Below are 25,477 nucleotides of genomic sequence, written 5' to 3'. Positions count from 1 at the left end.
ATATTTTATATGAAATATATTTGATAAATAGATTTTGAGGCGGTACAAAGTGTGCCGGGTCAGTTAGTACGTAATAAAATACAAAATAATTCTGTAGATAGTTTTTCCAAAAACAATTAAGTAAAAGCAAGTACGTACATTTCGAAGTTTTTATAGATAAGTAATTTTACAATTACAATTTTATTAACTATGACCCTTTAGGGTCACAGAATACAATATATTTACGAGTACGTATTACTTTGTATGAAAATAAATTCATTTTTGTTAAAGTTACTTTGTAATATGAAAAACGTAAGTCAGATAAAATGAAAAGTTAAGAGTAATTTCGTAGAGTAGTTTTAGCGACAACTTACAACTTTTTCCAATTCACAAGGCGTAAGTCATAAAAATACCACCGTTTAAAATATAACTTTTTTTATAAAAAGCGCTTTCACGTACCTGTGTTCTTAAGTAAAATATTTTTAATACAGTACTCGTATGTTAAAATAATATTTGGGACAAATTAAATGACTAACATAATATAAGGCATCTGTGATGGGTAGATAGATAGAGCCCCTGTTCCATATGGACTTGGTCACAGAGGTCCACCGTCCGCAATGATTACTTACCATCAGATGGATTGCTTGCTTATTTTTATTTTATATTAAAAAAAAACATTTTGCGATCCCGCAATCCCCCCTTAACTCGTCATTATCAACACAGGCATTATTATACAAATACCCAATTCATTTTTCATAATGAGCATAAATTCAAAGGCAATAAAAACGCTTGACATACAATAAGGATTAAACAATACTAGCCAAAACAAACTTCTTATTAAAGCTAAGCTCACCTTCGCAATCTTATGCAGCAGTGCAGTAGTGGAGCTGGTCTTGAAGAGCCCGAGAGCCCGGCGCCGCAGCCCTTGTCCCAAGCACGCCTCCACTGCACCGCACAACGCCGTCACGCCTCCGCTTTCCTCATGAACGAATTTGCGTGTCACGGCCTGTTGAAATGAGCATATTAAGTAAAGTGTTATAGCATATCGTCGTCAATATAATTCTATCCAAATGCTAGAAAGTACACACAGGGAGCTGTTGCTCCCTGTGTGTGGTTGTAAGCCAAAACACGTTGACCGAATGCGCATTAGCAGAAGTAGTAGAAGTTATGATACCTGTGAAAATTTACTCATTATTTGAATAAACCAATCATTTAATTGCTCTGAAGACTAAATTAGAAAATCTGAGTGTATCTGGCACACTGGCACACTCTTTCCATCCAGAATATAGGAACTTGACCAGTACTGTTACGAAAGAAATACTGTAGCACCACAAAATAGAGCGAATATCTACCATAAGTATTCAAAGGTTAGAGGGTAATGTAAAATATTGTATATGCCCCAACTCTACGTGCAGTAAAGACAAATTAACGTAGGCTATTTTTGATACGCGACATATTGGCATTTATATTCATTTATTTTTCATACGTCACACACAGCTGTTGTCTTTTGTCTATAAAAAAATTATAACTACAAAAAAAATCGAGTACTCAATAGAACTATCAGAAATAAAGTTATAAATTTTGCTACAAACATGTAGGAAGATGTGTGACATTTTTTAAATAAACTCTAGTCCTATAAAATACTAGCAAAATCCGGCCACATTCCGCTGTGACTCAGTCAGATATTTCCCGTGAGACCTTTGGGATAAAAAAGTATATAAAACACTCTTATATAGTAATGAAACGTTATGTAAGTATTCATGTCTATCCATTGACTATTGTTCGTGTTTTGAGGACGAACAGAAGCAGATTTTTTGTATTTAAAGAATAAATTGTAAGAGCGCTTTTCTTGTCACGCGTCCCGTCGGCACGCGCGTAACTTGCACCCTAACGTGTCATACGCAAACACGAGTAGATTGCGAAGAAATTACAGTGCGTTAATTCATGTATTGTACGCGGGTGGGACGTGAGTGCGGGCACGGTACACGAGCGACAGGAAAAGCGTCCTAACAACACAGTAATACTTAAAGTAAGAAAGATAATAATATCGATATAAATAAATGCACCCGAAAAACATTATCACCTATTTCTATTAAACCTATTTCTGCCTTATAACAGCAGTGTTAATTAAGCGCTGCTGTGTTCTGGTTTGAAGGATGTGGTAAGGGAGACATACTTTTTCGAGCCGTTCCAGCTTAATCCTCAAAAGTAGCGGCGCATCTGTGCCCGACCTCAGGTAGGAATATCTAATCCTATCTGGGGTTGATTACAGATGTCCATGGGCGGCAGTAGCCACTTACCATCAGGTGGACTGCATGCTCGTCTGCTACACTCCTATATTATAAAAAAAATGTCAATTAAACTTAGATATTTTGGAGGATAAAAATAATATCATAAACATGCGTCGATATAAAAATAGAATAATTGTGCTTGTCACGTATGATGCATATTTAATTACTTCTCGCTTTACGAGTTGAATGGATACTGCAATTATTCTGAATGCTTTTTGTTCGAGAATCGTATAATCCAATTTAAATCCTCGGCATGAGCATGCATATTCAAAGCTTCAAAATTAAAATCCTGCGATTCTTTTCAACCCCAGACGCAGAAGAGGATTATTTTAATTTTACTTTTAATAGGTATTCATTTGTTTTTAATCCTCTTTTGTTTTTCTGTAATTGCAAAGTCTGTTGTAGGTAGTTTATGATGGTTTGTTAATAGTAAGTTTTGAGTATTTCAAGTTCAGTTTGAGTTTTAATAGTTATAGTAACGTTAGTTTTCAGAAATACATGTTACAAAAGTTATGATAAAACTACTTCCAATTAGTTTGCAACCTTATGGCACAACATATCAGCGCTTAAAACTGATGTTATTAGGCGGAAAAACTTATTGTGATGGTGTCTCAATTAAACCACGAAATATTCTACGTTCAACAAAGTTTTAACGACACTTCAGCATCAGTCGTTCCAGACAATTTAATAACACACCTTCCATTACATTACAATATCATCAAAAACAAACACCAGTTGCGGTTACCATATGGCCCGTAAAAGCACAAATTGCTACCATCCGAATTGAGCTCCGGAGCAAAGGACTGCTATTTATTGGAGGGTCGGGAATACCCATCAATTTCGGTTTAGGACTTCGTAACAAATGGCTATCGATTTCGTGGACGTTACGTCGTATTTCTCGTACATATGTAAATAAAAAGTACGCCTTTAAAACTCTACACAAATATTAAATCTAAAGTAATTATATGTTGTTTTGTTTGTTGTAATTCGCCATAGCTAGCTGTAATTTTACAACGTAGAGTTATACGCCAAATTACAACAATTTTATGTAATAAGTTCTTGTATAGCGACCGAATGTAGCAAAAACTCATAGGCGGTTTGGGACATTAGCAAACAATCCAATTGTGGCTAATCATATTCTATTTAAATTGTATGAAGGTGTCCATCAAAATCCACTTTATAGCAGCAAAATATCGTTAAGTATTTGAAAGATATTTAAGACAGTCCCTATCTCAAAGTGAACTTCCCACTCCACCTATAATCCACTAATTGCAGATACCATGTGCGGCAATAGGGTCTATCGGAGTGACTACATGCTTGCCTGCTACTCCTATAGTATTATATTGACGAGTTATATTACCTCTTCCATCAACTGCTTGACCTCCTTCTTCACAGCTGCTATGAGCTTCTCCTTCTGTTCGGCGCTGGGGTCAGCGCCGGCCGCCGGCATCTCTTCTGATCCACCTTCAGCTGTTGAAGATATTATTATTAATCTATATACAAAAGAAGTACAGAACGCCCCCCGAACAGGTGGACTGATGCCCTGAAGAGCTGCGGGTATCCGCTAGATTCAGACCGCTCAAGACAGGTCGCAGTGGCGCAGACTAGGGGAGGCCTATGTCCAGCATTGGAGTCTTAAAGGCTTCTGGATGGATATACCATTCATACTTTATTTACGATTAACGTCCGCTATTAATAATTAATCTGACAATGATTTATTATTTTTTGCCTACTATAGATCAATATTTGACAATGACTGCCTCCTAGAAATACTCAAATTTCGATCTTTGGTAAGCAAAAATAAGATAGATTGATTATATTATTAATAACTCGCAAAAGTTGCATAAAATGATGATGATAACTTAATGCACAACGCACTCTGGAAATCTTAACACATATACGTAACGTCTTCGTTCTTCGAGCCGCAGAAATTAATTCATCATTTCATTCGTCATTCGACTTATAGTAGGTACATACAAAGAAGATATAAGTTATAACACTTATAACCAAGGAGAAAAACCTAAGCCTATGCTCATAACATTCATATCTGCAACGAACAGTTTTATTACCTGATTTATATGTCTGCTAAGCCGGGGATTAAACTTCGGAAATTTATGCATTGCGAGCAATCATGGCTATAGAATTCTATTTCATACGCTTATAACTATACGTGTGACTAATTATTTACAATTTATATAAATAAAAAGAATAGACAAAGGTTTTTGGCGCCATTCTTAACCAGCAAACTGTGAAGTTATATGGGTTGAGAAGGGCCCTTTGAATGGGTTCGAAAACTTAATGGAAGGTTTGATTGATCCAAACAAGAATTTAACCGCAATAACCCTTATTGTTAGCAAGACCCTTCTGACCTTTACCGTAATTTACTTACTATAAGACATTGTATAGTAAAAAGCAGGCATACAAGCTTTTAAAATTTGGAAAATTTATAATTAAATTTTGATATCTTATATTTTCCAGTTTTAATTTTTGGAACGCCCATTATTACTGTCATTCAATCGTTATTCAATCTGTCCTAAATCTTCTCTTTCGAAAAATGATGGGGGTAATTTTACAAAATGCTATTTTAATACCGATTATCGACATCCCAAACTTAGTTAAATTTTGAAAAAAAGGGTACCTAAATAATCTGAACTATTTTTTAAACTTTGTTTACACGATAGTTTATTGGCTATATTGTCTAACATCCCTTAAAATTTTAACCAAAATGTAACTTTTGTATGTGTACGCACGGTGTATTTCTTGATGGTAGAAACGCCTCCTGAATATTGTGTATAACCTGCTGTGTTTGTTATTCCTTTGATATTGCCTAGCAAAGAATATTAATCGTATTTATGTAAATAAAGAGACAAGTTTTTTCATACGTAAAATAAAATATAATGTTTCTCCCCAAAACAGACAGTAAGTTTTCACGCGTCACGATGTTGCAAGTATAGAAAATATTTCGTGACCCTAATCTATGATATAACGTAGATAAATAAGAGTGAACCGTCTGTCTGTGACTGCGAAATAATAGCCAATTTGTATAAAGCTCATATGCCTATTTTCTCACCTACGCGTTTACTTTTTTACCAAACAAAAATATATGAACATGATATAATATTTAGCATAGCGGACTTGACTTTGGACGAGACTTAGTCCGCTTAGGAGATAAATTTCCATAAATCCTTTCAAATTCAAATTCAAATCTCATTTATTCAAAATTGATTCATATAGAATACTTTTTGAAAGTCAACAAACTACCACCGCTTTGGAAGGTATTTCGCTATGGAGAAGAAGCGGCGCAAGAAACTCCATTTATCCATTTCCCATTTCTCCATTTATTATTGCTCATATACATTATATAAGAAATTGTTGAAGAAAAAAACAGCCTTCTAAACTGGATCGAACACGTAACTCTTTCCGTGTCAGACCGATATATGACCGCTCCCCCAAAGTAGGTAAGTCAAAGTCGGGCGGTGAAGTAAATAGTCTGTATTAATTATTTATTATTAATGGATTCTAATAAATAATTAATTAAACAATATCCGCTTACAAGTTTCCGAAATTATCTTTAACATGAACAACGGTTTTCTCTTGATATTATAAAATAATATAACGATATCTCAAACAAAATCTACCGATAAGGCAATAAACTCCCCGTAATCAAATCGAACTTCATATCATATTGCGATTGTAATCCAGATCATGTAAATAGGAGCGGCCCCTTTTATTAAATCATTTCACGTTTATTATTCGATATCTTCTTGTTTTACATAGTAACTAGGAAGGTGACCTTTTTATTAAGTGGGGAAACCCCCCAGGGATTCCTCCAGCCGTGGAGCAGTGTAGAGGATATGCCGGACTCCTACCGGCTAAAACCCCACGGTGTCTCACTGGACGCCCTTTATGCGTTTTACGGGTATGCTGGTAGTTGTCCGGGATCTTAACGGCGTTGTTCCGCGTCCGCGCTCATCTCGATTCGGAATGGAGCTAGCTACTCCATCCTTCTTGAGGTGTCTTTGAGGTGCGTGCGGGAACACCTCGCGATATATGTAGACGACCTTTTTTTTTTTTTTGTTTACGAGGGGGAAACCTTCAAAAGGTACCCGGTGTCGTGGGAGCGACGTAGGGTTATGTGGGATTCTTACCGCACTAAAACCCCCCCGGTGGCCGTCCTCGGCGCTGCGTAGAGGGCTCCGGGATCTCCAAAGGAACGCAACCGGAGCCCTCTTAGCGCGTTGCCCCGTCGGGCTCCGCCCAGGTGAGCTTGGCGCTCGCCACACCGTCTGGTGTGTACGACGGTATGCGACCACACATACCGCCGTCCTTCCCGGGGCCGCTGGCTGGGCGGTTCGAGCTCCCACTCTTGCCACCCGCAACCCCGGAAGCCCCCTTTTAGTCGCCTCTTACGACAGGCAGGAGATACCGTAGTCCTATTCTACTCCCGAAACTACAGGGACGGTATGTAGACGACCTAAATATGTCTGAGACAAGAAACCACCGGTGAATAGGGCAGGTGTGCTGTCTGAATCTGATCCCATGTGCGCTGATACACTCGATAAATTCTTAAGTTGGAATGCCTCGTGCCTATGTAAGTAGGTATATAACCCTTACCACATACTCCAAATCAAAACAAGTCCTCCCCATGTTGCTGTTAAAAGCATAACGGCGAAGCTATCATATTAACACCAAGTTTTAAATTTTAATTTTAAGTGTAAAATTTGTGTTTCTTCAAATAATTCATAATCAAAGGAAAGAAATAGTTATAAGGTCCATCCCAAGTTAAAGTAGCTTTAGATAAAAACCAGATACATAGTTATACAAATAACGAATGAAAATAATAAAAAGAGGCAACGTAGGTTCGTCTCTTATATCCAATACAAAAAGATGCATCACAATCATTTTTCTCTAGTGACACGCATTCAATAGATTTTTCAGTCGTTTGTTCTTTTCCACGTGTAGCCGGGTAATATAGGGTGCTATTCCATCATAGGTACTCGAGGTAAATAGTTAAATAGGGAGTGGGGTCGAAACTAAGCTACGAAACAACTTGACCGTTTCCACCAAATCAGAAACCTTGTCCAGAAAAGGCGAATTTGCCGCGAATGGTTTCGGACGTTTCGCGAGCATTCATACCTATGCTAATGAGAAATTGGGCGCCCATAGGTACCTATATCACATCATCAGTATCACGCGAATTCAATATATGCGCGTAAATTTCGTGCGCTTCATACGACTGTCGAATCGTAGGCAACTCCCGTGTATTGCGAGTGTCGACATGCTAGAGGCACTTGTTACACAAACTTCAGAAAGAAGGAAATGAAGCATCAAAATTTTTTAAACCAAATTGTTTATAGACTCGCGCGTTAGTAAGCTCGTTCTGAACATAACAAAAACGGGTAAAATGTGCTGTGAGGTACACTCGGTGACTAACGCGCATAGTACGTCATCTAGAGTTCTAACTCTCTAGCTAGCTCTACTCATAGTTACATCAGCCACGGATCCTTAGCTCACATTCCAACAAGACATAGCTTTATTGAACCTATTTCCACCAATATTAAGCAATTTAAACAATGAAAATCAAACAATCATATCTTTACCTTAGTACATTATACTTCTAGTTGAAAAGCACCCTTATCTCCCTATACTTCGATGTCACGTACAATTTATCATTTCATAAACTTTACGTGATCTCACTTTATTCCCGACGATATCAGAAACATCCCACACGTCGGAACCCGCGATAGTGTAGATATTTCTATTTTATATAGTGTGCATGAAGAAATACTGCACAGATGGAATAGAAACGAATATATTATAAATAAAATATCAGTACGAAATAAGTATTTATTCATTGAATTGAAAAAAAATATATTTAGATGTTCTTTTTTCTTATATAGGGTGGCGCAAAATTAATCACCCTATTTTGTTTTTGAATAACTTTTGTAATAAATAAAAAAAAACAATTTTGAGTAATAGAAATCTTTACCAGGACCTGTAACTTTTTTTTGCCAATTAGAAAATATGATATCTGTCAAGTGTCTTTCACCAGCAATGACACAAATGCGCCCGATTTTCGACGACTTTCCTTACGATTTCGTCGGTAACACTTCGCATTCCAGTCGAATATTCTTCTTAACAGCTGCGATTGACCCGTGACTTCAAGTAGTCCCAAAGAAAGAAGTCTGAGATTAACCCCGGAAGCCCCCTTTTAGTCGCCTCTTACGACAGGCAGGGGATACCGTAGTCCTATTCTGGTCCCGAAACTTCAGGGACTTCTGTTTGTATCTATAGTATCTACAACTCAGGAATCCCTAATGTAAGACATAGTGTAGTGATTGGCATAAAAAGATCACTTAAAGCGTCTAACTCGACTCTACATTCTCATAACCGATATCGTGTGGTATGAAATATCGCGAATATCGTTATCGTATCGGATGTGAACGCTGTAACACTTTCCGTAGTCGAGTAACGGTTATGCAAAGATAACGTAGCGAAGTTAAACCATTCCTTGGATTAATGCAAGGTCGCCATTGTAATTCGTAATCCCGCTAAGGTCTATGCTAATCTTTATTGACTGAGAAAATCGACCTTTGTCATTTCTTAAACTTCTTTGCAAGTCTAATTTCCTATCTTTCACAACTCGATCATAATTTTAAATAATTGACGATAAGCTAATAACTTCTACCAAACTTTTTGAGGCTTACGTATTTTTTTTACTTACCATTTTATATAAATACGTCCTTACCTTAAGAAAAGATAAGTTATTAATATCTTTTCTTATTTCTAAAAATTAATGAAAGAACAATTTTATTTAAAACAAAGTATAGTCGTTTGTTTTATATAAAATTGAGCGTTTACATCACAGATCTCTATCCTTAGTATGAGTATTTACGTTTTTACAAAAATGACTGTTTTTGTATTTGTTTACATATTTCCCATACATTTCCAATCAATTCTGATACAGTCCGCTGGGGGCGCAGATTAGAAATGTATTGGCAAATATGTAAACAAATACAAAAACAGACATTTTTGTAAAAACGTAAAACTCATACTAAGGGTACTAAAAAAACAAATACAGGTCTGTGGTTTACATAGTCTCAGTACTTTATAAATCGTCTACATATTTAGGTGCTGATTCATATATTGCTAAAGTAAGAAACTATTCTAAGACTGAAATCTAAAAAATCCCACCACTAAACATCGCTTTAACAAAGCGGAACTTTTTAAAGGAACAATCTAATAAATACTTTAGCATCAATCAAGGCTTTTCAAGGTTTCCCCAGAAACAGTGAGAAAAGCAATTCGCTCCGCGTACACCGAAGTCGGCCAAGTGCTTGACGGCAAAAGAATTGAAAAGTTTTTAAGCGCTCTTTTTCCCTGTTTTCTAATTAATTGTTATATTTTGTAACTTTATAACTTTTGAACATTATTATGTCATTGTGATAATAGCCAAGAGCACTTTGAAGAATATTTTTAGAAGTGTTAGATTTTTTAAGTAAATAATTCTTAAAGCGCGTAATTTTTTGTAGGGAATTATTTTACAAGTTCCCGTTACCGACATACTCGTACTAACGTTGGCCCCATATCTATTGATAATACGATTGTTGCTCGGAGTGCAAAAAGATGTAAAAAGGAAACTCATATAAAAATAATATATTAAATCGTAAATTCAAAAATACAAAGTCGCAAATCCCCATGATTGATAATGTTTTATTAATAAGGGAAATACACAACGAAATGATTTTTTTTTTATAATAATAAACATATTTTTATAATTACAAACATATATAATTATATAGTCCACTTTAAGAAAAATACATTAATTGACGTAGCTTAACATTTACATTTCGCTAAATTTATCGAAATACAGATCTCTTAACTGTACAGAAATCTAATTGTTTTTCATTTATTTATGCCCGTTATTGAGTATTGAGTATTCTCAATCAATTCGAATTTTGCAATTTGACAATTTGAAATAATACAAATGTATACACGCAAATACGCGAACTCAGATGTTGTTAATGAAATGCATAGATTAGTAAAGATTACTCACTCCTAAAAAGAAAATGTACCCAGTTTTGAGAATTGAAATAGTTGCGTAAAAAGTTTTGCCACGTCTCCGTGCTAAAATGTCCCGAAAATATTTGAAATTATTATTATAAATTATTTATTTAGTATGTAAATTACGCAGTTATTTATTTGTAAATTTTGTCTAAAAATGTTTTTATTTGTCAAGAATTAAAAAAAAACAACTTACTATAATAAGCCATTTGCGGCTTCATTCAATTTCAAGGCGGCGAAGTATCTTTACTAATCTATGATGAAATGAAAGAACAAACGAATCTTCGCTGAAGTACTATAGTTTACGTAGAGCATGCTACGAATGCTCTACAGATATCAAAGGACTTTGATAAGATCGAGATTCTTAATATTTTTGTCAACGGTACGATAAGCAAAGGATGTTTCTGTAACCTTGAATCTCGCTGAAAACAAGATTGATTACCATCAGGTCGACCCACTGCCACGCACCGTTACCCGAAACCTTCGGCTACGTAAAATATTGACAAGGATATCAATTATGGCTAGTTATACGACGTGAACCCAATTTCATATACTATAATATAGTTTAGGTAGTAAGTACATACTACATATACTACCTACTATAAGATATACATATACCTACTTGTTTTATCGCCTATTTCCCGTCGTACTAAGTCAGGGCCACCTAGTTAAATCGTCAATTCAAGTGTTTAATTATTAAATTGAAGATCCGCACATTTTAAGAATTAACTAATTACATTTTAATCAAAATATTTAAACATACAAATTGAGGACTGTTTTTCTTTTTGGACAAAGCCAGTAATTACTGGTGTTCGCCAAAATAAACACTAAATAAATAAACAAAAAGTCGAGTAAAAGCGGCACTCTTATCATTCAATGCCATAAAACGTTTCCAAACATCACATGGACGATTTTCGCCCACGCTCGTCGTTATCTTAACGTCAAAACGATGTGCACTTTAACAATTAGCACACCCATTAGAACACTACATATCAACTACATTAATCAATATTGTATTTAAATAAATATATATTATCCGAAAAACAAAAACAATAGTAGAGGAATATAGGAAAGGGGCTGGGGAAAAATATTTAAAATCTGTCAATCGGACACTTACCTTTATTTTGGGCGGCCATTACTATGTCTTGTCTGCCGAGCGTGACGCATTATTCACCCGGAAAACACTTACTTATCTCACTACTTCGCTAGCATAGGTTTTGGAAACGTTTACGAGCTGTGAAAACGTGTTTACAATGTCACTGATGGTTGAAAATGGCTTGTTTCGTGGAAAAATCGATGTCGCGCCGCGCGCAGTCGGCAGCTCGCGCTACGCAAGTGATAAGGGCGCCAGCTAAGGCGGACCCCATACATATCCTGTCTATATGTGTGCCTACTAGAAAATTTCGGCACGTACTACGCTGGAAAATGGCAGATTGGCTTGTTTGTTTGAATTGTTATTTCACTAAGCCCATTCTGTATCCAAGTGAAACTACTTAGGAGAGAAAATATACTAAATATAATTATTTACCTATGTATAAAACCTTTTTAACGTATGCAATTAGAGTAAGTTTTTAATATGCGTGGAAAATGTATTTCCCTTTTTCAATTACTTTAGAAATTTATTATAAGTAAAAACATCACTTAATTTGAATTCCTACTCTTCCTACTTAATTAAATTGTTCGATAGCTTTAATGCAACAATATAAAAAACAGTTTTAACCATAAATGAATAAATGGAATATTTTTCCATAATTGACGCATTAATTCGAATATAACATCACTATTATAGGTATAAGACCTAGATATTCACTACACCGTGATGATGAATATATGAATCCATAATTATTTGTCCGTTCGACTATGTAAACAATATTATATAAACAAACACTGCTCTATTATGCTACGAATACCTATACTAAGGATATATACGAATATCTATAATAAGGTAATATAATATTAATAAGTTTAAACCATACATAAAAGTTAGTTGTTTGAAATGTTACAATTTTTGGTCCTTAGCTTGAAAAAATTAGAAGACGCAATTTTATTTTTACACAAACTTACATGTAGCTTTACAGTATCAGTAGTTCTTTTGACATCCAAAAAAGAAAACGAAAACGGACTTGCTACACCAAATGTAACTTTTCAATGGACTATGAGATCTACTTTTGTCTAGTGTCGAATGTAAACTTACAAGTTACGACAAACCCGTGAAACGGGTTGTAAATGGGTTGTAGTAAAATATTTTGTGCAATTTTGTCCCATAGGTAAAGCTCAAAATAGGATGTGATCAGTATATTTATAATATACTTTTGGACGCCAATATATCGTACAGTTAAAATGTTCCATACTTATCCTTGACGACAAATTAATTAAATTATTATAAATTATAATGATTTAGGCCCGTTATTGATAATATATCTACAATATTATGCCTTCCAAGCTTTGTAAGCAGAAGCCTATTAAAATAATAAAATGTTGACTATGGACCAAATTGGAATGCTTCGGAAAAGTATGTCTCCCTTACTTCAAACCAAAACACGGTAGCGATTAACACTGCAGTTATTATTAGTGCCGGCAGATTCGAACCACAATGGATTCTACCACCTTCCCATAATATGTAATACTTTGAAGAACTATTCTCTAAGTCTTATATATTCCTCATAATAAAATAAAATAAACATATACAGATAACTACCTTAGATTTGTACTCATAGTACACCGGCCACCTGCGTAAGGTTTGAATGACCCTTAGCACGTGGACACAATAATGATAAATAGATACTCGAGCGCCGTATAACAAGGTGTTCTCTTTTCGTTTGCGCGGGCTCGCAAGAAAGCATCGTTTATCATAATTTCAGACAGAACTAGTCTAAGGTAAATAACCTTGCTTATTTCTATACGTGTCAAGTAAAGTGTCAGTGAACTTATATTTTTTTCAGAGCTACTTATTTTCACATGTTAGTATTTATGCGTCCACTTTTTATTGAAATAGCTTTTGTTTTAATAAAACGTATACGCGGATTCTCTAGTACGCTTATTATTTTGTGACCCTTTTATATTTTTTTTACTTGATGAATTGAATTTAATGAGAGTAAATATTAGAATAATCTACCTACCTCGTTTAAAATTTTGCGGCTCTGCACTACACTGCTGGCGCAGGAAACGGATGTTATGTCCATTAATTGTTTTGTGTTGCCAGCAGCACACAAAATGAAATATTTTGTGACTTGCATAACTTTTTCACAATTTAATGTATCATAAGATATAAAATAGAAGTAATAAATTAGTAATTTTAAGTTAATTTGTTAAAGAACATATTTTAGTATACATTTTTGATTTTCGAATGTATTTTAATTTCTAAACGAGCCTCTAAATAGTTTTGACAAATGGACAGTGACATTGACAGTCTCATAAGAATACAGTGGGTGTATTCAAAATATATTTTGTTTACTCATAGTTTTGTTAAAAATATTGTAAAGTAAACACGTAATTGTTTTAATTTCGTAAAAAAAATCAGCCGTCATGAAGGAAGCAAAGATTTGCAGCCATCTCTCCGGTGGGAAGCTCAATGTGTCGTTGTTACAAGAAACTATGAGGAAAGATTTCCTAAATCTACTTCAACAATGCGAGGGACCTAAAGTATGTTATATTTTTTTTTTTTGTGAGGTGTGTACAGCCTCGTGGCTTGTATAAATCATAGCTGAACTTTAATTTAAACGTATATTCGTTACTAGAACTGGTAGATATCATTTGTGGTTTGCCTACACCTCGGCCAAACCTATTTCTACTTTATATTAGGTACTGCTGTGCTCTGTTATGAAGAGTCCCTTAGTATAATGTCCCTTATTATACTACTATTAAAAGGCATCCCTTGTATAGTTGTTAGGAGAGGCAACTATCTCTCCTCCCGCTAACTTAGTCCTTGTAAAGGACAACACATATCTAATCTACTTTAAAAAAAATCTCTGTTTTACGACAGTTTTATGACATGTTCATGGTCGGCAGTGACCACTTACCATCGTGTGAACGTTTAAAAAAATGAAAAATTTGACTTTTTGCTTTCAAATGTACAACTCAGGTTATTATCTGGGATGAGTGGCTAGCTGGCCCAGTGGGACTAGTGGCCCAGCACTCCCTACTCATGGAGCATGAAGTGGCCGAAATATTCACCCTGCCGCCGGGCAGCCTCCCAACGATATCTGTGAAGCACATTATATTTATCGCGAGACCTAAACTCACTCTTATGGATCTGGTCGCTGATTACATTAACTCTTTAAGGTATGTTTCAAATGCCTTTATTTCTAAACATTACATAAAAAAAATTACCTTTTATTTAAATAATATTGAAATAAAAAATCCTTAACATCTGTTGCACAATACATAATATTTTAATACTTAAGTTTTCTGTAAATATTTATCACATGGAGGTTAACTTATAATATAAATTCAAAGGACATGCTACCTTGTGTCCTTTAGATATATTTACTGGTCTAGAAAGTTGAGTATGGCAGGCAGACTTAGTATTGAGGACTGGTAATTGCTGAAGGTAAAATCTCACGCATACTTTATAAGGATAATCAACCATGGAAGTCGGGCAGCTTAAAAACATACAACCCATTGACCCATGTCAGAAATTGTATATAAAACAGTTGCAGCCAACTTATTGTGAAACAAATTTAATTATCAATTACTTTACCAGTTATAGTAACAAAAATAATGATTGATTATCACAATGAAATTTAATTAGTTAGCTGATATATGAACTTGTTGCTATATAGATTACAAATGAAATGTATAAACCATGTTTGTAAAGATTTTGTTTTACACCAATTAAGGGATTATTTTGATATTATTTGAAAAGAATACAGAGAATGATAGAGATGTAAAATTGCAAAATATGTGATGTCACACTAGGGAGGGGGAGGGGGAGTCTCACAAAATGTGACCAACTGTGACAAGGACAGGCGAGGCGTGAAAAATCCAGAAATTCATGTGACATCATTTACAGATGTCCTCTTATCACAAATAAACAGGCATAGTGACGACCTGCGTGGCGGAGCGGTCACCATGCCGGCCTGACGCGCAAAGGGTCCCGTGTTCGATCACTGGCCAGACAGATATCTAAATGATGAATTTAGATTTCTGTTTCTGGGTCTGGGTGTTTGTGTATTTATCTATGCGTGTGTTCATGGCACCCACGACACAGGGAATCCTAGTGTGGGGCTGTGAGTGTAGAAAACGTTTATAAATATAACTTTTTTCTAGAACAAAACAAAGCACCCCAGTGGAATTCCACTTGTTCTTCGTACCAAGAAGGAGTGAACTCTGCGAGAAGCATTTGAAGAACCGTGGTGTGTTCTCCAATCTGCAAATACAGGAGTTTAAATGCGACATATTCCCCGTCGATAGTGACTTGATGTCACTCGAACTGCAGAATGATTTCAGGTGAGAATCAACTTTAAACGAACAATGTAATTAACAATAAAGGATGTAATAAACAAGTAATTGTAATTGTTTTGCTTTTTCCTGCTTTTTGCTTCAATGGCCCGTTTAATTTTGTTCTGAAAATGTGCACCTGAATATAATTATCCTGATGATAAAATAATTTTCTGTTGTGAAAATTAGAATGTTTGCACTTCTAACCTAGCATACTTTTCAAAGTTATCAATATTTCAAGTAGAAAACATATTATTACTAACATAAAATATAGTCATTGCTATTTCTACAGTCATAATGTAGCTGCATAATGCTAAAAGAATATCTTCTTACTACTCATTTAAATTTGTACAGAAGAAAGATAACTTTCAGAATAGGAAGTGTTTTAAAATCACAGATACATATAGATACACTATATTTTCTTTCAATTTATGCAGGGAAAATTACTTGGAAGGTGATCCGACATCCCTCTACAATGCTGCGAGAGCCTTACGTACAATCCAACAGCTATATGGCATAATTCCTAGAGTGCTTGGCAAAGGAACTGCTGCAAAACAAGTAAGAAAATATTGCCTATTGTTTGACAAGCAGGTTGTCTGAAAGCAAGGGCTTGAACCATAGCCTGCTAATTGTGGACCATGGCCACCAGTGCCCGGTTGCGAATTAGGAATCTCAACACGCCTTTGAGAACTTTAAGTGCAAATTTTGATTTGAATCATTACTGGTTTTAAGCTATTTAGCAGTTTGGTGCACTATGGCCTAAATCATTCTCATTCTAAGAGAAAATCTCCTAAAGCTTCTAAAAATATCAAAGTAAACCGTCCATGTCATCCCGGCGCCCGAAGACCAACGTGCGGCATAAAATTTAAGTTATAAATAATAGTGGTAGAGTTCTTGGGAAGTTTTATTGTAGATATCCTCTTCTTTCCGGATCTCCTTTTTAAATTACTTAACTCGTAATATTTTTTGATTTATTAATGAAAAACTAAATTAATTTTTATTACATGTTATTTTAAAAAAGAAAGAAAAGCATTTTTTATGTGCTATAAAATCCTTGAGATCCATTTTTCTATAGGTACGCCATTCTGAATCGATTGAAGTCTGTCTTCACGTTTTTCAACTTGTTAACTAGACGAAGTTAATGATTTGATACAAAGATTTCATACAACAGGTGTGGATGTTGCTCTGTCGTCTCAACAAAGAAGAGCAGGGTATAGGGCCGAAGGGAAGCCCCACGTCGTGCATCGATCAGCTGCTGATACTAGACCGCGCTATCGACTTCACGAGTGTGATGGCTACACAGCTCAATTATGAGGGACTTATTGGTATGTACCAAGCCGCATTTGTTGACATTTTAGTAAATTGTAGGAGTATACAGTCTATCTTATGGTAAATAGTGATGGTCCATAGAAATCTTTAATCAATTCCAAATAGGATTGAGGTCTTTTTTTGATGTGACAACGTCTTATAAGTCGATGGTGCCGGCTGCACGCACCAAAAAACGTGACTCATGCGGCGTTACTTCGCTCTGAGGCGTTCCATTTAAGGCCACCGCCATAAAGAAAGCCGCCGGAAAGGAAGGCGGTATTTAACATACCGCCGTCCTTTCCGGGGTTGCTTGCTGGACGGGTCGAGCTCCCACTCTTGCCGCCCGTAACCCCGGAAGCACTCTTTTAGTCGCCTCTTACGACAAACAGGGGATACCGTAGCCCTATTCTGGTCCCGGGACTACAGGGACAAAGATTGCACTCCTACCTAAAGTATAATTGATTTATCCATATCATAGAAGGCAAAGTACAAAGAGAGACAACCTATTTTATCTTACATGAATAGAAAATAATTATTTTCTAACCTTTGGCCAAGAGCCAGTTATGCCGCCCGAGGTCTAGGGTGAATTTGCTTCCCGAGACGTAATGTAAAAGAGGTTTTTCTAAAGGAAATATTATTTTTTTCATGAACGTTTTAATCGTAGTTTAAAAATATGTAATTTTAATTATTTGCTGCTCCCCAAATATTGCCGCTCAGAGCGACCTACCAAAGTTATTTATTCATTGTTTTTTTTTACTCAAACTGTGTTTTCAGACGAGATCTACGGAACAAACAGTTCGACGGCCACATTCCCGTTATTTTTCCATTGTTTTTTTTTTGAGTAAAAAAACAACGTTGTCTCCAGACGAGATCTACGGTATAAAGAGCTCGACAGCAACTTTCCCGGGGGAGAAGTTCGTGAGCGCGGACGATGCGACTCCGGAGGTGACGGCGCGGGAGAAGAAGCGGATCATGCTCAACTCAGGGGAGGAGCTCTACACAGAGTTGCGGGATTGCAGCTTCACTGGGGTGATTATCTCTACCCGTTATTGATAATCAATCTGTCCAAATGTTGCCTAATGTAATTGTCATCTTTGGTAGGAAAAATATTATTAATAATAAACTTATCAATAAGTAATTATTAGAGATGCAACGGATAGTTGTTTGGCCGGATACCGGATACCGGATATTCGGCCTGATCACCGGCCGAATATCCGGTATCCGGCCGCCGAATATTCGGCCGGCCAAACGATACCTACATTTTAGTTTGGCGGCGGGCGCTTCGTGCAGGTTTCAACCTGTTACGTTCGCGCGGACCGAGGCAAGAAACGAGTTTTATTAGTTCAGTGTACGGAACTATTTCGTATGCATACACGTGCTCCCGCCTATTTTGCTGAATAGATAAGTTTTTTTTTTGTGTTTAATGTGTATAGTAGTGTATACGTAATTGTGAACTCGTACTTCATTCTGTGTTTATTTTATTTGTTTAAAATAATGGAAAATAAACGATCTCCGTTGTGGAACTATTTTGAAATAGAAAAAGACGATGCATAGTACGTAGTGTGTTTAATTTGCAAATTAAAATTATCTCGTGGTGGCGAAGGGAAGAAGGCAGGGACTTCCTCTATGAAAAACCATTTGCAAAGCAAGCATCCCGACAAATTCTCCGAAATTTACGGTGGTCCATCTTCAACTTTATGCGGCGGAAGTAGAACTTTTCCTTCTACGAGTTCATTTGCAAGTACGAGCGCTCCCGCTCAGCCGGCTTCACATAAACAATTAACTTTGGCAGAGACAGTAGAAAGAAAACAGTATTGGGGTATTAATGACTCAAAATCTAAGAAATATCATTATTTAATTGGTGAAATGATTGCGTTAGATAATGAACCACTATCAATGGTGGACAGAGTTGGTTTCAACAGGCTTATGCATAAAGCAGTTCCTCGGTACAAGATCCCCAGTCGTACATTAATGACTGAAAAAATAATACCCGACATTTATGACCGAATCAATAAAAAAAATATGGAAAATATTTCAAAAGCTGCCGTGGTGTCTGTTACGTCAGATATATGGACTTGCGACCACAATAATGAAAGCTTTTTAAGTTTTACAGCCCACTGGATATCTCCTGATTTCAAACTGGAACATGGCGTATTGGCAATCAAACCCTTTTCAGGGTCTCATACCGGGGAGAATATAGCGAACGAACTGCAAGTTATTGCCGCGCGCTGGAACATTCCTCTGAATAAAATACACATTGTTGTGCACGATAGTGGGGCTAATATGGTAAAAGGAGTTCGGGTGGCTGAATATGATTCTGCTCGCTGCTTTATTCACTCGCTCCAAAGAGTCATCACTGTATCACTTAAATGTCAGCCTAATTTAATGGAGATGTTAGCTGCTTCTAGGCGTATTGTAACCCATTTCAATCACTCAGGACTAGCGCAAGAAAAACTGAAGGCCAATCAAAAGGAGCTGAATTTACCGGAACATCAGTTGGTGCAAGATGTCAGTACACGTTGGAACTCCACCTACTATTTACAGGAGCGTTTATTAGAGCAGAAACGGGCTGTTTCTTTATATATTGCCGACCACGATAAACTTAGTAACTTGACTCCTCATCAGTGGAATTTAATGGAGCAATGTATCAGCCTTCTTAAACCTTTCGAGGAAATAACGAAAATTACCAGCTCAGGTTTGTCATATGCATTTCCGAAGTTATACCACACGTGGCTACATTCATGAGGTACCTTCAAAAAGAAGAAACTGCGCGGAAAGTACCGAATTTGTTGCATGTATTGATGTCTCTGAAAACTGAAATAGAGCAACGTTTTCAACATCTTGATGAAGATAATTATATTTCCTGGCTACTTTATTGGATCCCAGATTCAAAACCAGCTTTTTTGGGATAATACAAACAGAAAAAGCTAGACAAAAGCTGCTTCTGGAGGGCCTAAAAATGAGTTGTAGCGAAGAGGATTCAAATAGTAGTGAAAGTGAGTCGCCTCCAATGAAAAGAAGGGCAGGCAATGGCGCAACTGTTGTTCATGAAACATTTTGGGATTGCTTTAACGAAGTCGCTCAAGATAATAGTCAAACCGAAGATACGACAAATAGTGCTATAGCCAACGAGCTTGACTTTTACTTAAAAATGGTCCGAGTTGATCGACAGAGTGACCCTTATGAATGGTGGGCAGCAAACGCCAATCAATTCCCAATATTGATAAAATTTGCCCAAATATATCTGTCCTCACCATGTAGCAGTGTTTATAGCGAAATACTTTTTTCAGAGGCAGGACTTGTTTATGAAAATAGGAGGAATCGTCTGTTACCCAAAAATGCAGAGAATCTCGTTTTTATTCACCACAATTTGCCGTTAGTTAATTATGAATATTAAACTCTCTTTTTATTTATTTGGTAACACTTATTTTATTTGATTAAGAATTAACATACGATACGCTACGATTGGTTGAATGGATACTAATGCTGATCATAGGATTCCTTAACAATCTTAACTATTTTAAATGAGGTTTTGATAAGTTTAAATTGTACGTTAAAGGTAATAAACAAATATTGATAATTTGTTGTTGTTTTCTTGTATACTAACCATTTTTTAAAGTTAAATACCAAACAGAATCACTATTCGGTATCCGGCCGGATAGTGTGTAACTATCCGGTATTCGGCCGGATAGTAAAATAATGGCCGGATAGGCCGGATACCGGATAGCAACCGGATATCCGTTGCATCTCTAGTAATTATTAATTTACCAAATATTATGATCATATTGATTATTAATAGATTCGACAACTTTTCTTTACCGACAGTCCTAGTACGTGTGAAATGTTTTCCCACATATAAATAGGATTTTAAAGTCTTCTTAGATGCGCCATAAGTAGAAAAATATATTGGGGTATGCTGATTGTATGATACTACTTGTATGTATGCTACTGCCGCCCATGGACACATGTAATCAACCGCAGATAGGATTAAATTCCTACTTGAGGTTGGCAATAGATGCGTTGCGGCCCCTGAGGATTACCTTAGAATACTTCGGCTAAGTATGTCCTCCTTGCCACACCCTTTATAGCGGAACTTAGCACCGCTTAACACTACTGTTGTTGTGCAGAACTATTGTTGCGGTAGTTCCACCGGAATCGATCCACAGATGGACTTCTGACACTTTCAATTAAATACACAACTTTGTACCGCAGGTAGGCACAGCGCTATCGAAGAAGGCCCGCGTGATCAAGATGCAACTGAACGAGCGCCACAACGACAAGACCGTGCAGGAGATCAAGCAGTTCGTGTCGCGGCTGCCACAGCTGCTCGCCAATAAGCAATCTCTGGCCACACATACCACCATCGCTGAGTGTATTAAAGAGGTAGAGGCTACGCCAAACTTCTAGTCCGCTCTGAATATAGAAACGAACCGCGTCGCAATAGCATAATTAATACTTGTAATAATAAATTCGTACCTAATATTGCAAATGCGAATGTGAGTTTCTTTACTACATTTTCAGACCTTAACTACAAATTATGTAGTTTTAGTTTTTTTCAAAATCCTGTATAGTTACGGACTTGGCCATTCAAGCAAACATTAAAATAATTCACTCTATATATACATACATATAAAATTCACTCACTATACACATTATACATATAAAATTCACTCTATATATACATGAGAATTTCTTTTTTATTTTGTTCATGATAAAATGTTTAAATACATTTGTTACAGGTGACAGACACCTTCAAGTTTCAGGACACAATCAATTGTGAGGATGACTTCCTGAACTGCTTGGACCACGAGAAAGTTTGTACGTACATTGAGGACCTCATCTCAATGAAAGCACCTCTCATCAAGGTAATTAGTAATTAATATACAAGTGGTTAGAAACCGTTACTCAAACAGAGGGTTCGAGGTTCAAATCTCAGGCACGCGTTTCGTACTTTTTCGAAGCTATGTGCAAAACAAAAACAAGAAAGTGCAGTTTCAGAGGATGCCTTCAGTAAAGAATTATTTAGCAGTTTAAGTTAGCGTAGAATCATTACTATGTCATTACTGATTCGGTTTTATATGCATGTAAAAAATGTGTATTGGGCACATTAGAAAGTAATGGAAAATAAAGTCAATCTTAGCTTTTCGTGGAAAATAACATGTCTGAGAATTATAGAAACATAGTCAATAGTATGTGAACTATGCCACTCAGGATATTGCTAGCGTAGTAGACTGTACCCGAAATCATTCTCACTTTAAAAGTCGATTCGCGCCCAGCATTAGGATAGAAAGGTTGGTAATTAATATGATTTAACATAGGTTGATACATAGTACCTACATAGCAATCGATCATTTCCAGGTCCTCCGTCTAATCTGCCTCCAATGCGCCACCGGCTCTGGTCTGAAGCCTAAAGTGTTGGAATACTACAAGCGGGAGATAGTCCAGGTGTACGGCCTGAAGCATTGGCTCACGCTCTGCAACCTGGAGAAGTGTGGTCTACTGAAACAGCAGTCCGGCGCCCGCCAGTACGCGGTTTTGAGAAAAGTTAGTGATATTTTGAACTTTTACTTAATTTCGGGCGTTTGGGAGAAGCAAAGAGAGAGATTTTGTACAACAACGAAGTATAAAAACCGACACCGTAAAGTTAACTAGTAAATATTATAGTAGTTTTGTAGAAAAAATATTTTTAATATATTTCTATATACCCTATTAAAAAGTCAAATTTAGATATGCTAACACATTCAAAGAAAGCAATAGAATTTGAAGTTTATAGAACCCTTTGTAGTTTGACTCCGGCGGCACCACCGCCACACCTATTTCTGCCTCACAATAGCAGTGTTAAGCACTGCTGTGTTCTGGTTTAAAGAGTGTGGTAAGGAATACATACTTTTCAAACACATTTCAGCTTATTCCTCAGGGGTGGTAGTAGTAGTAAAGCACCTATGGTCGACTTCAGGTAGAAATCTAATCTTATGATCAAAACATGAGTTAATAGCAGATGTCCATGAGCGGCAGTAGCCACTAACAGATACACGATCAGGTGGACTGCATGCTATTTCTACAGTAAAAGAACTATTAAGGAGATAAAACACTTGATTAACTTTAATAATCTTCCAGGCTCTACATCTAACTGCGGACGAATCGGAGTTGGAAGACAATTGCTATTTACAAAGCAAGTACACCCCGCTCACAGTGCGCCTCGCTGAACATATCGCTAAGAATAAAGGATGGACTGGTAAGTTTAATATATCGACGATTAGAATACAATATTTAAACAACTTTGCTCTAGCGGACTAAAGAGGGGGGCGGTAGGGGCGGTCCGTGTTACAATGTTATTAGTAAAACAGGTCGTCAGAACAATTAATGAAAAAAATGGTAGCTGGAATAGCATTTGTAGGCGAATAAGTCTATGAGACTTTTGTAATTTTGAAAAACAAATCCAATTTTTACATAACTACTGCAGTAGGGGGCAAAGGGAGCGCTCTTGCACCCCCATCCGCCAGACCGTATTTATAATTAGCACCATTTTTACTCGTTTTTAATAATGTATCTATCTATCTATCTTCTAATGTTTTCCTAAACTTGACAATTTATGATATGAAGTCATAGATTAGTAAAGATTACTCCCTCCTAACAAGAAAATGTACCCAGTTTTGAGAATTGAAGTAGTTGCGTAAAAAGTTTTTGCCACATCTCCGTGCTAAAATGTCCCTAAAATATTTGAAATAATAATTTATTTATTACGTAAATTACGCAGTATTAGTTATTTATTCGTAAATTTTCTCTAAAAATGTTTTTATTTGTCAAGAATTCAAAAAAAGAACTTACTAATAAGCCGTTTGTGGCTTCATTCAATTTCAAGGCGGCGAAGTATCTTTACTAATCTATGTATGAAGTAGGTAATTATCAAATGTCGATCTTTGCTATGTAATATTTAGATAGATTGAATATTAAAAACGGTGGCTTTTGTCAATAAAAACAAGCCCGTATTCGACCACCATTATATCTATTTAAATGTCAAACAAAGTACCATCTGACATTGATAGCGTTTAGCGGGAGTTCCGATAGGCGTGTGGGTTGTGTTCTAAATTCCTGCATGTAAATGGCCTTTGTTCTAAATACTGGGTACGTCGTGAATCATTCAATCAGCTAGTAAGCGTAGGTAGATAACTCGGTTCAATGAAAATTGTGATCGAAAATGACGGGATTTGTATTTTCTACTCTCTCGTTATCCATAATTAGTGAGCCAGACACATAATTATATATGAATACGGTTAAAAAATTGTAATTGTAAATAATAAACTCTTCATTTTTTTTCTGTAGTCGTAGTCAATATAGATAGAAAGATATAAGAATAGTGTTAAATAATGCTGGATCTAAGATTTTCGTTCATTGGACCCAGTCGAATGTATACTTTCAAAGGATTTAACTTCCTATAAGAACAAATATAAGTACTTAGTCTCCGAAATAAATCAATGAAAACTAATTATCTATTTATGAAATGTACGCCCCCCAAAATGTCGCGAAGAGTCCCCATCCCCTAGATCCGCCACTAGTGGTAAATGTACGGTACAAAAAACTTGTATTCGTATTGATAACGTATCAATACCGGCGTGAGCTGACTGACTAATAGATAAAGAGTTTTATTATAATATCAATTTAATTATATCAATTTAATTTATATTAATAAATTACCATTATGATTTTGTACTCACTTATTCTGTACACAGACTTAGGATTTTTCACTACGCTCTGCCGCCACAACTACGCAGTGTCCAATACGCAAAATCTCTCGCTGCGAAAAACGTCCAATTTGCAGAATATATTCTCGCAAGATGACCAATTCGCAGAATGTCAATTTTAATATTGAAGTTATTTTTTGTTTATTACAGGATTGACTGACGTACTGGGTTCTCTACCAGGACCCTTGGTAGACGAACTGCAGACCTTACAACCGCGGATGGTTCGTCGGAACTCCATCTCGAGCGAAAATTCGTCATCTATAGACAACCCTAGAGTCATTCTTGTGTTTTTCGTCGGCGGTTGCACGTTCCATGAAGTGTCTGCTCTCAGAACTATCAGCCAGCAAGAAGACTCGAATGTAGAATTCTTTGTACTGACTACTAAGCTTATTAATGGTAATACATTCATTGAAGCCCTGGTAGAAGCTAAATAAACTTGTCATTGATGTAAACCAAATTTCAACTCATTTGGTCCCATATTTAGGAATAAGTTGGCTGTGACAGACGGACGGATAGACACACAAGTGATATTTCCCATATCTAAGTGATAAGGGTTATATTTTTTCACCTAAAAAAAATGATCTATGCTAAGTCATGGGAATTACGACCATGCTGTACCACTCTGCTCAAGTATGTAATGATGGAGAAAAGACA

General features: G+C 36.3%; 2 protein-coding genes across 2 annotated transcripts in view; one reads left to right on the top strand and one right to left on the bottom strand.

The window, feature by feature from the left end:
• Nucleotides 1-11,639, bottom strand: part of LOC140746243 (small G protein signaling modulator 2) — a 78,888-nt gene extending 67,249 nt beyond the window's left edge. Inside the window, exons 1-3 of the mRNA XM_073078309.1 lie at nt 11,452-11,639; nt 3,631-3,740; nt 833-985 (exon numbers count right to left, since the gene is read on the bottom strand). Coding sequence (XP_072934410.1) covers nt 833-985; nt 3,631-3,740; nt 11,452-11,470 — 282 coding nt within the window. The 5' untranslated portion in view covers nt 11,471-11,639. The remainder of the gene's footprint in view (nt 1-832; nt 986-3,630; nt 3,741-11,451) is intronic.
• Nucleotides 11,640-13,736: 2,097 nt separating this feature from the next.
• Nucleotides 13,737-25,346, top strand: LOC140746241 (vacuolar protein sorting-associated protein 33A-like). The gene is made up of 11 exons (XM_073078306.1): nt 13,737-13,976; nt 14,416-14,615; nt 15,603-15,782; nt 16,211-16,331; nt 16,945-17,098; nt 17,947-18,110; nt 21,294-21,464; nt 21,821-21,946; nt 22,440-22,625; nt 23,199-23,316; nt 24,974-25,346. The coding sequence occupies exons 1-11, from the start codon at nt 13,860-13,862 to the stop codon at nt 25,255-25,257; spliced, it is 1,821 nt and encodes a 606-aa protein (XP_072934407.1). The 5' UTR covers nt 13,737-13,859; the 3' UTR covers nt 25,258-25,346.
• Nucleotides 25,347-25,477: the final 131 nt, after the last annotated feature.

Source organism: Epargyreus clarus, unplaced genomic scaffold (assembly GCF_041222505.1).
Source record: "Epargyreus clarus isolate Ecla_fem2 unplaced genomic scaffold, WU_Ecla_fem_2.2 ptg000012l, whole genome shotgun sequence".
Classification (NCBI taxonomy): Eukaryota; Metazoa; Arthropoda; class Insecta; order Lepidoptera; family Hesperiidae; genus Epargyreus; species Epargyreus clarus.
This window is presented reverse-complemented; position numbering and strand designations above follow the sequence as displayed.